The 12,595-nt window shown below is 38.7% G+C and overlaps 1 protein-coding gene across 1 annotated transcript in view; it reads right to left on the bottom strand.

The window, feature by feature from the left end:
* The window catches only part of lgals3b (lectin, galactoside binding soluble 3b), a 36,281-nt gene that overhangs the window by 22,187 nt on the left and 1,499 nt on the right, over positions 1–12,595 (bottom strand). The window contains exons 2-3 of the mRNA XM_063049216.1: positions 8,625–9,023; positions 850–938 (exon numbers count right to left, since the gene is read on the bottom strand). Of these exons, the coding sequence (XP_062905286.1) occupies positions 850–938; positions 8,625–9,023 (488 nt within the window). The remainder of the gene's footprint in view (positions 1–849; positions 939–8,624; positions 9,024–12,595) is intronic.

Raw genomic sequence — 12,595 nt, 5'->3', positions numbered from 1 at the left:
TGCAGTACAATCATGGCCTCGTTTGTGTTATTTCCCATATACTTAATTCACTGATCTGAACGAGAAGTGAAGGGACCAGTCAATGCATTTGAGAGGTGCATCTGGCATTGGAGGTAGCAGAAGGAAGAGAAGTAGCAATGCATTGGCTTCTAGACATTACTATCAAAATGAAGATAACAGCTTCCCATTACTTTCAGGGTGTGAAAGAGATTAATTGGACTAACCATTCGACCAAACAGTAAGGAAACACACAAAGGTTGAATTGTTCTCTGTTGGTGACATGTGGCAGAGTTAATCTCATCAAGTATGTAACAGCATAAGAGACTGGAGCAGAATACGGCCATTTGACCCATCAAGTCTGCTCCTCCATTTCATCTTCGCTGATCCAATTTTCCTCTCAGCCCCAATCTCCTGCCTTCTCCCTGTATCCCTTCATGCCCAGACCAATCAAGAATCCATCAACCTCTGCCTTAAACACGCATAAAGACCTGGCCTCCACAGCCGCCTGTGGCAAAAAATTCCACAGATTTGCCACTCTCTGGCTGAAGAAATTCCATCTCATCTCTGTTCTAAAAGGATGCCCCTCTACTCTGAGGCTGCATCCTCTGGTCTTAGACTCTCCCGCCACAGGAAACATCCTCTCCACACCCACTCTGTCAAGGCCTTCTACCAGTTTCAGAGGCTGAGAAATACTGTAGAAATGGGATGAGCCACATGTTTGAGCGAGGTGCATATAGTGGTGTTTGTCCCAATGAACAGCAAACAACTGATCAATATCCATACAGAAGTTGAAAACATCATGTCATATATTAAATACGTTTTGAAACATGGTAAAACACCAAAACTTACTTGTCAATATTCATATTGATAGTTCCCTCAACTGTCAGCAATTTCATTGGAATCCAACCTCCTTGAGTAGGAATTTCAAAAGGTAGTGTCTGTAAGTGCCAAGTAAAAATAAAATCTAAGAATATGAAGTAAAAGATATACACACCTCCAGTGAAATAATTCTGAATGATAAGTAGTTTCAAGATGCTAAAATGACCTCATTTATACTTCAGCAAAGGTTTAGGAAGGGAAAAATAAACGATTTTTAAAGCTTTCTCAAATTGGCTTCTCATTTAAATTTTATACTTCTAAGCCACAGGAAACTTAATGAAAATAATCCCACTCCTTAAAAACGTTGATCGATCCTGCTCGAAGTTAGTCGCTGCAAATGCTAGTCCCAGCGTTGCATTACTTTTAGTTCTGCAAACTTAGCAGTGTTGCTTCTTCAGTCATTTCAGTGGAGCAGTCCATAGGTAATGACTAGGATACAAGCAATGGAAAGTAAGGCCCCAACCACGTATCAGCTGAAGGCCTTCCACACACAGTGCTCTCATCTAGGTCTCGCAGTTGTTTCCCAATGTCTCCAGTCAAAGAATTAACAAAGTCCAAAAATATGATACACTCAAAAATATCTAAAATCAAAATAATTTAGAAAAACATTTAATTGCTGTTATTTAAAAACTTTGCTAGATTTGCCAGGTATGACTGGCATAAAGCTGAGAGGCGACATATAAAATGTATCTCGTCCTTTTGCTCAGTAACTTACATAACACCTCTTATCTCTTAGTAAGGTCAAGGATGGAGCAAGGGGCCAGTCAAAGTATTTTTTTAATGAAAGTACAAATATATTACCATAACCTACCTTGAGATTCATTTTCTTGCAGGTATTTATAGGAATAGAAAGAATTGCAATAAATTTATAAAAAATCTATACATAACCAAAGACACAAACAGCCAAAGTGTGAGAGGAAACAAACGGTGCAGTAAATAATACTGAGAATACGAGTTGTAGCATCCTTGATAGTTAGTCTGTAGGTTGTGTCATCAATTCAGAGTTGTGATGAGTGAAGTTATCCATACCAGTTCAGGAGCATGATGGTTGTAGAGTAAAGACTGTTTCTGAACCTACTGGTGTGTGACCCAAGGCTCCTGTATCTCATGCCTGATGGTAGTAGCGAGAAGAGAGCATGGCCTGGATGGTGGGGAGGGGGTCCTAGATGATGGATGCTGCTTTCTTATGGTAGCACTCCATGTAAATGTGCACAATGGCAGGGAGTTTTGTCTGTATATATTGGGCTGTGTCCACCACTTTCTGAAAACTTTCTCATCCCTGGACATTGGTGTTTCTATACCAGGCCATGATGATACCAGTTAGGATACTCTCCACTGTGCATCTATAGAAGTTTGTCAAAGTTTTAGGTGATGTGCCAAATCTACACAAAGTCTAAGAAAGTAGAGATGCTGTTGTGTGTTTTTGTGATATACTTATGTGCTGGTTCAGGACAGATCCTCTGATATGGTAACACCAAGGAATTTAAAGTTACCGACTCTCTCTACCTCCGATCCCCTTATGAGGACTGGCTTATGGACCTACACCTTCTTCTTCCTATAGTCAATAATCAGCTGTTTAGTTTTGTTGACATTGAGTGAGAGGTTGTTTCTGTGGCACCATTCAGTTAGATTTTCAGTTTCCCCCCATATGCCAATTTGTCACCACCTTGAATTTGGTCAACTGTCGTCAGTTAGTCTGGAATTGCCACTTTGCATGTGAGGTGACTTTCCAGAGGTCATAGCTGGACTGCTTATATTTTCCTGGATCACCAATCTTGAATTCCACTGATCTAGCTTCCAGCAATGTTGAATCTCTTGGTACATCCAGAATTTCTGGTTGAAGAAGACTAAATGACTTTCTGGAGACACACTCATCTATCAGTGTCTTTTAAAAGGTCATGACAATAGTGGTGTATTCATTCAGGTCCTCTGTGAGTTCACAAACATGGTCCAGTCCACCGACTTGAAGCAGTCCCCCCATGAGCACCATTTTGCTGTCCTGACTCTGGCATCCTGCTCCTTAGTGTCTACCTAAGTGCAGGTAGGAGGGCAGCCAGATAGTCAGATTTCCTGAAATGCAGTCAAAGGATGGAACAGTAGGTCTTCTTTATGGTAGTGTAGCGGTGATCGAGTGTGTTGGGTCCTCTAGTGCTGCAGGTGATGTGATGAGCGGAGATTTTTTTTCAAGTTAGCCTGATTTAAGTCCTTAGCAATAGTGCGAAAGGTGTCAGGGTAGGCCATTTCTCATTTGTTAATCATGGCACTCAATATACAAGTGCCTGCTTGGCATCTTCTTTTGGCAGTATGTAAGCTACAGTCAGGATCATGGCACAAAACTTCCTCCGTAAGTAGAAAGGTTTGCACTTAATCATTAAATGTTCCAGGTCAGGAGAACAAGAGCAAGGCACGACTGTTCCACTAACATCCACCTCCAGCATTATTCTGACTACGTTGCTATAGAGTGGAAGCTCAGAAACATGCCATTGATCACGTTACTGTTTGTCAACAGTTTTCCCAGTTAAGAGCATGTTCTAGTCCATTATTTTCATCCTGAGTGGATCCACATGTATATTTTTCATTCATAATGATAGATTTTACTAGAATAGTGATGAGAAACATACTAAATTGCCTTTTCCCTATGGTAGGCAAAACACCAGGTTTGCAAGGCTGTAAGCCTGAGAGAGACTGTCCTAACATGCATAGTAAGATGCCTGATTGTTGTATTTGTGTAATATATACCAACCAGGTCGAAAAAAATCTTACTCATTTCATTGTAAACAAATATTTAAGAGGCAACATAAGTCTTAATTACAGTCAAAAATCATTCTGAAACTGAAAACCAACTCTAATTGTGGAATTTATTCAGTCAGATCTTAGCTGTAGCTGGAGATAAAAATGCTTTTCGATTAAAAAGTGTAAATTCTATTTGTCCTTTTTTTTCCCTTTGCATTTATTTTCCTGTATGCAATTTGACCTAAATTTCAATTATTAACTAATGTTAATTACTTCCTGGTTCAAATAGCGTGCTCGTAGTCGTGGCTATCCCTCGAGGTCGAGGATGATGGTCTTCGTTCTGTGATCTATTTATGGGCTCTCAAGTGGCTTATGGGTCCAATCTTGCATGCTACCAATTGAACAAACTCTTCAGTCCTATTGTTTGACAGGACCCAGAACCCTGTGTGGACATGACCACACTGGCTCAGAATTTCTTTAAAGCACCAAATCATTCTTCTACCCATCAAGTCTGGCTGGGGTGAACATTCCAGTGACGAGCATCTCTTGCTGTCCTCCCCCTGTAGCAAGCTGGAGAATCACTTTCAAATCCTGTCCCTGGACAAATCTCCAGATCCTGTCTACTTCCAAAAAACCAAAGCTTACAGTAACTTTTTTAAATAATTGAAAACGTCAGAAATATCAGTGTTTTAGACTTCAACAAAATGACTTTTCAAAAAAAATCACTTCAATTTCAATAGATTTTAAATGTCACTGAATATTGAAAAATGTTTTTATAAAATCATTTTGCTTTTATAACTGGCAAAGCCTTCGCCCAGATCACTGGCTGACAAGGGGATATTTCAAGACTGTCAAAGGGGATCCTGATGAAGGGCATACTCGGCCTGAAACGTCAACTGTTTACTCTTTTCCATAGATGCTACCTGGCCTGCTGAGTTCCTCCAGCATTTTGCATGTGTTGAAAGGGATACTTGCTTAACACCTAGTTACTGCAGAGAGAAAGTTGTTGAACCCTGAGATATAAATACCAAATAAAATCTGGTTCCTCCGTTTCCTTACTTGGAGACGGCCAGTGTGAGCCTGGGGATAAAAGGGCAGTGTGAAGTGAGGTGATAGAGCAGCACATGGCAAATCTGTAGAGGATTGTTGGGCCATCCTCTTTGGACTATCGTAAACCTAAAATTAAATTTGCTTATGATTTTTATCTAACTCCACTTGTGTTTTAGGGGAATTTGTTTTTATTTGAGCCTGAACTTATCCCCATTTAATCAATAAGATCGTAGCAAATACGATAGGGTCTTTTAAGAGACTCCTGGATAGGGTCATGGAGCTTAGAAAAACAGAGGGCTATGGGTAACCCTAGGTAATTTCTAAAGTACATGTTTGGCACAGCTTTGTGAGCCAAAGGGCCTGTATTGTGCTGTAGGCTTTCTATGTTTCAAACTTTAGGCTAACATTTGTTTAAACTTTACAAGTCCACAATCCATTAATACTTTTTCAAAATTATTAACTTTATACCATCAGCAAAATTTACAGATTCCTGTCGCTCTACAGAAGTTAGATTATGAGCAGGAACTGTTTGAGAAGATACTGCCTCACCTTTTGAGTGTTTCTGATCATTTCTGCTTTGTTTTTGTTTCTGATTTCCAGAATCTACAACTTTTTCTATTTTCTTCACATCGGTGAACTAGTAGAGACTCCAAATCTACAAATTTTCTCTAATTTGAATGCATTCACCTATTCAAATTTTGCTTATATAAGCTCCCTTTCTGACTATGCTGTGATGCCCTTCCATTTTCATATGTAAATGAAAAATCAAAAACTGTGGATGCCAAAAATCTGAAAACCAAAAATGCTGAAAACACTTAGCAAGTTCAGATCAGAGACTCTTCTCTCATGACTACAAAATCAAAAACAAGTTTGGTTTATGTGGAGGGAAGTAGAGGGCAAAGAGAATACTTCTGATGGGATGTGCTCAGGGTGGCACCAATGTTTACAGAACCATCTAGTTAAAAGAACAAATGGGCAGTTAGAAAAGAGGAAGAGAGAAAACAGAGACAAGTAAAGATGTGAAATGAAGGTCAGAGCTCTTGCAGAACCTGAAATCAAAAGGAAGGTGTTTTAAGTACTTAGCCATATCCACGGATGAAGAAATCCTGAGTTAATGTTCTACCGATCAAGATGATGCTGGTTAACACCACGGTCAAGCTGGCACCAGTGTACAACACTCTCTAGGTCAACATCTTTTAGATAGCAAACAAAAATATCTTTTTTGCTTCTTTTCCTCCATTTTTCACCTTAAATGTGTTTCTGGAACTCTTAGTGCCTGTGATTTACTGTTTGGAGATCGGTTGGGTGATCCAGTGCCTTACTGTCTCCAAGAAGATTCCGGGATGCAAGCACATGCTTGGCCTCAATGCAAAGAGACTTCAAATCGGGGTGCGAGCAACGCTCAGCTCCTTTTTGCCATTTAAAGGGTCCATTAATTGCCAATTAAAGCGTCGAGGCCGATTGAAACATCGAGGCAAATGCAGAGGATGAGCGTGAGTTTCATGCCAACTGCCTGCCTTCTGATCATTGCCAGTGAAGGAGTCTGTGAGTGGCCTTTTGCTGTGTGGCTCACTGTGGCATCCTGATTCTACGTTTACAGATTGGACGATTGCGTTTATGGACTGTGGACTTCTTCAGACTTACGTTTTTTTATAAAATCGCTCATTCCTTTTCTGTTTTGTTGTGCGAGGAGAGTGTGTTTGGGGATTTGATGTTCTGCTAGCTTTATGTGGGGGAGGGGTTGCTTTTTGGGCGGTCGATGTTCCTGTTCCATTTTGGGTGGGGGGGGGTGGTTGACGATCGTAACGCTGTTCCTTTTTTGTACAGTGGGGGGGGTTTGATGTTTCTCTCTGAATTAATTTCATGTTCTTTATTTTGTGGCTATCTGGAGAAGACAAATTTTGAAGTCATATAGGGATATGCTTCAATAATAAATGAACCTTTAATATTACAACTAGATAATTTTATAGCGGAATTCTAATGCACGACCAAAACTTTTCCATGGAGGGCTTCCAGACAGTTCGGGCTGACTGGAAGTGCACTGAGAGCGGTAAGCGTAAAGGAGTTGGGGGGCTTGCTGTTCTGGTTAAGAGCGGATGGTGCAATCCTGCTCATATTACGATCGAGGAACGTGTTTGTAGCCCGGATATTGAACTTTTTGCTGTTGGACTCTGGCCATATTCCACCGAGATACAACACTGGGCGTCATGGGAGGTTGTTCCTGCCTGTGGCCATCGAACTTTGCAGCTCCTCCCGTGGAGGGTCAGACGCCCTGAGCCAATAGGCTGGTCCTGGACTTATTTCCATCTGGCATAGTTTACATATTGTTGTTTGATTGTTTGTGGTTTTTGTATTGCTATATTTATGCTCTATTCTTAGTTGGTGCTGCTGTAACGAAACTCAATTTCCCTCGGGATCAATAAAGTATGTCTATGTCTATATGAGCAGTTAAACAAGTTAACTAAGGTTACGTCCACACTATGCAGGATAATTTTGAAAACGAAGATTTTTCTCTTCGTTTTGACCCTCCATCCACACTGAAATGGCGTTTTCATCCCCCGAAAACGGAGGTTTTCTAAAACACTCTCCAGAGTGTGTAAATTTGAAAACGATTGTTGCGCATTGTAGTGTGGACGGGGTAAACGGAGATACTTAAAAACGCTGTCATGACAACACCACAACAACAATGCTTTTTCTGCTTCTGCTTGGTACTGCGCAAGCACTGCTGGACAACTGTTATAATGCGCAGTCGGTGTGAACGGCGTGAGAGTTAAATTGTAAAGTGAGCTTTTTTTGACTAGATCCCCTAAATTGATTTGATTGAGTCTATCTTTAAAAATATTAATGTCAGAAATACTGCGCAGGTCTGGCGGCAGAAGATTCCACTCTCTTGTTGATCTCGGGTAGAGGACGGCTACATGCGTGTATTGTTTACTTTATTGTCTACGTTAATAGCTTGTTTGGAGTTAAAAACATCTCCACGTTCTCCACTGCTTTGCTGACTTTGTAGTCATTTGTAACTCGCAGAAACAGCTCGACTTCATTGTCTGTCTAAACAAGTAAGTCCGGTCTGAGTTTTCCAGTGGAGGTTTTCTTTGTATTCCTCAAAGACAGTGTTGAAAACTTTCTTTCGCTGTTATTGTTGGTACTCTAGTTTTTGACCAATGGAAATAGCACAACGCTACCGCAGAAACGTAAATATTATACCGTTTCCCCTTCGCTTGTTTTCTGTAGATGCATCTGCGCATGCCCGGTAGGAGTAGATTCACCCAAATATCCGTTTTAATGTGGACAGAGATATTTTGAAAAACGCCTAGTGTGGACACCTGTCGTTTTTACTCGAAACCAGCGTTTTCAAAATTATCCGGTCTAGTGTGGATGTAGCCTAAAATTGTTGCGTTTGATATTGAATTCCATTTTGGAATTATCCTTTCTACCTCTCCATCTCCATTTAAGATATTCACAAAATAGAGGTTTTCCATCTTGCTACCTTTCCTAACTTTACCTTATCTGAAAGTAAAATATAAAATGCTGGAGACACTCAGTAGCTGGAAAGAGAAACAATCTTTACACTTTGGGAGCCTTTGTCAACATTGCCTACACCATTTTTTAGCTTACAGTTCAAAATTCCAGCATTTGCAGTTTATTTTTAATTTTCAATTTTCATTTACTTCACTGCTCTTTGATTTACTTAATATCAGAGAACCAACTACTTATATCTTTGATGATCTGTGGTTTCTTTTGTAAAGGCCAAGTGTTTATTGTAATGTATGTCTGAAAATAACCATAGCATGGAACAAAATTTGATCTATTTACAACACAATGTTACAACAGTGCAAAATCTTCAAACCTTTAAGATATGCAATCTTAGTTCAGTTACAGGGTTGACACCTAAAATAAGGCCTGGAAATCATTGAACATGCATGTATTATGTATTAATTTCAAACAAGATCAACACTTACCAATGGTCCAGCAGCAGGTCCCGGCTGTCCCGGCCAAGGTCCCGCCTGTCCTGGCTGCCCCGGCCAAGGTCCCGGCTGTCCAGGCTGTCCCGGCTGCCCCGGCCAAGGTCCCGGCTGTCCCGGCTGCCCAGGCCAAGGTCCCGGCTGTCCCGGCTGCCCAGGCCAAGGTCCCGGCTGTCCCGGCTGCCCAGGCCAAGGTCCCGGCTGTCCCGGCTGCCCAGGCCAAGGTCCCGGCTGTCCCGGCTGCCCAGGCCAAGGTCCCGGCTGTCCCGGCTGCCCAGGCCAAGGTCCCGGCTGTGGCCAAGGTCCTGGCTGCCCTGGTTGTGCTGGTTGTGGATCTGTGGCACCTGCATTCAATTTGGCAGCACTTGAAGGATCAGGACCCAGTGCATCTTCCAACTAAAATGATATTTTTAATATATAAAATAAATATAAGAAAATAAAGATCGACAAAATATAAAAATAAGATCTTGATAGGGCTAATAAGTATGGTTAGCAGTAATAGTTAATCAAAATTCACATTTGAAAGTAAAGGCATGAAATTACAGTCAAAAAGGGACTTAGCTAATAATCGTTAACAACGAATTTCATGACATTCAGTATGCCAGTGATCCCAATTCTTCTACAGGCACTGCACAATATGCTTTCAGAGCACATCGCACAGACTTCAGATTGTTCCACAGGGAGCCAAGTCATTTAACTTGGACAATAAATAGGCTAACAAATTCAACTTAGACCAAAGTACATGTTGGATTGGGAAAATAAAGAGCTATGGACCTTTCAAAGGCAATATGAGGGAAAGAGAAAGAGAAAAGCTGCTAGTAATTATCAGGGAACCTTTGAGTAACCCAAAAGAGAAAACAAGCTCTACGTGTGAAAGATTACCAGAGTTAGAGATATAAAAAGTATCCTTAAGAATAAAGAGAGGATGTACATATAGGTATGGAAAATGTTATGGCCCATCTATTCCAAACACTGAAGAATAAAATGTGTTCATTGATAAGTGAAACAGCTTGTTTCTAATTTAATTGAAATAATGCATAAAAGCAGCACAAAAGAACAACAGTATATTAAGACCCTGCAACCTCAGGTAATCAAACCAGAATTTGACTTTAAAAAATCACTATAAACTTCACAATAAAATCTTTTGACTGAAGCTAAATTGTATATAGACCACTTGGAGAATGTTATAATATCTGGCTTACTACTTGTTCTGGTTTGCACTCTCATCTTTTGGTGATTTCATCCCCATCTCTGTGTATTCGCCGATGGCTAATGCTACTTATTAAATTAATATTCCCATTTTTACCTAGTAGAACATTTTCAACACCTTATACAATTAGCATTTGATCCACAGACTATAACCTGGCAATATACGGTATTGAGTTTAGGCTGGAGGACAGTGGAAACAAAGCAATATTTAAAATGTAGCCTCTAAACTGTGAAGCATGAATGGATGGGCACATAAATTGAAGAAGGAAATCAAACCAATGATTAATAATATTTGATTATAACCCTGCTAGAACAGAATCTTTCTTTCTTTTTAAATCTTTTTATTGAATAAGTATACAAAAAGGTAAGCCATATAGACACTAATACACTGTTAGAATATAATAAAATTACAGAAGATATTAATACAAAAAAATACTACAATGTAATTTAAATATAACATACCAAGGTAACATAATAGTATACTAATTTTTATATATATATCAATAGAGAAAAGGAAACCCCCCCCCAAAAAAAAACCCACCGTGCAACTAACTAAAAGCAAAGCAAAGCAATGGGCTAACTTGAAACCAAACAGAGTTAAAAAACTTAAAATCACGTCCTCAATCCCGACCTCCATTAAAAACAGTAAAAAAAAACAAGAAGGGTATATATTACATTAAATGAAAATATTGAATAAAAGATCTCCAAGTCTGTTCAAATTTAAATGAGGAGTCATAAAGATTGCTTCTAATTTTCTCCAAATTCAAGCATAATATCGTCTGAGAAAACCAAAAAAAGGTAGTTGGAGCATTAAGCTCTTTCCAATGTTGTAAGATACATCTTTTCGCCATTAAAGTAAGAAATGCAATCATTCTATGGGCTGAAGGGGAAAGATTACTGGAAATTTTAGGTAGTCCAAAGATAGCAGTAATAGGGTGAGGAGAGATATCTATATTCAATACCTTGGAGATAATATTAAAAATGTCTCTCCAAAAAGTTTCCAGAGTAGGGCAAGACCAAAACATATGAGTTAAGGAGGCTATCTGCCCCGGACATCTATCACAAAAAGGATTAATATGAGCATAAAAGCGCGCTAACTTATCTTTGGACATATGTGCTCTATGAACAACTTTAAATTGAATTAGGGAATGTTTAGCACAGATAGAGGAAGTATTGACTAATTGTAAAATCTGCCCCCAGTCATCCACGGAAATGATAAACCCCAATTCCTGTTCCCAATCTACCCTAATCTTATCAAATGGAGCTTTCCTAAGTTTCATAATAATATTATAAATCATAGCCGATGCACCTTTCTGACATGGATTAAGGTTAATTATAGTATCTAAAATGTATGTAGGAGGAAGCATTGGAAAGGAAGAAAGTATAGTACTTAGGAAATTTCTAACTTGTAGATATCTAAAAAATGTATTCTTGATAAGTTATATTTATTAGATAATTGTTCAAAAGACATAAGGGAACCATCTAAAAATAAATCCAAAAACCGTGAAATACCCTTAGTCTTCCAAATTTGAAAAGCACGATCCGTAAAAGAGGGACGAAAAAATATGTTACCTAAAATAGGAATCGCTAACCCAAATTGATTAAGATCAAAAAATTTTCTAAATTGAAACCAAGTACGTAAGGTATATTTAACTATCGGGTTAGACACCTGTTTGAGGCGTTTCAAATCAAAAGGAAGAGAGGAACCTAAAATAGAGCCAAGTGTAAAACCCTGAACAGATTGTAATTCCAATGCTACCCATTTAGGAATGGATAGTATATCCTGGTCAAGTAACCAGAATTTCATATGTCGAATATTAATTGCCCAATAATAAAATCTGAAGTTAGGTAATGCTAAGCCTCCATCTCTCTTAGCTTTCTGTAAATGTATTTTACCCAGTCTCGGGTTTTTATTCTGCCAAATAAATGAAGAAATTTTAGAGTCGACTTTGTCAAAAAAAGATTTTGGAACAAAGATTGGTAATGCCTGGAATATATATAAAAATTTTGGCAAAAAAAAATCATCTTAACTGCATTAATATGACCAATCAAAGTTAAATATAAAGGAAACCATTTAGATGAAAGTTGAATAATATGGTCTATTAATGGTAAAAAGTTAGTCTTAAATAAATCTTTGTATTTACAAGTAATTTTAATCCCAAGATATGAAAAATAATTATTAATCAATTTAAATGGAAATTTATAATATAAGGGAAGTTGTTTATTAATCGAAAGAGTTCACTCTTAGTAAGATTTAATTTATAACCTGAAAAAAGACCAAATTGTGCTAATAGCTCCAAAACAGCCGGGATGGATTTTTGGGGATTAGAAATATATAAAAGTAAATCATCAGCATAGAATGATATTTTATGGGACTTTAAGCCCCGACAGAATCTAAACAACAGGATTGTTGAATAGGGTTGCCACATTAGCATAGAGGTTAGCGTGACATTACTAGAGGTCAGGGCAAAGGAATTCAATTCTGACATCATTTGTTAGGAGTCCATATATATATCCTTCCTGTGGAATACGTAGGTTTTCTCCAGACGTTCCGGTTTCTTCCCACAGTCCAAAAATGTACCGGTTACTAGGTTAATTAGTCATTGTAAATCATGCCATGATTAGGCTAGGGTTAACTGGGCGACACGGCTCTATATCTCAATAAATATGCGGGTATTTGAAAAGTATTAATAAAAATTCTGATGTCAAAAATAGTTTCATACTCACAGATAATTCATCCTGTAAAGCAAAAGAGATTA

Source organism: Mobula hypostoma, chromosome 1 (assembly GCF_963921235.1).
Source record: "Mobula hypostoma chromosome 1, sMobHyp1.1, whole genome shotgun sequence".
Classification (NCBI taxonomy): Eukaryota; Metazoa; Chordata; class Chondrichthyes; order Myliobatiformes; family Myliobatidae; genus Mobula; species Mobula hypostoma.
This window is presented reverse-complemented; position numbering and strand designations above follow the sequence as displayed.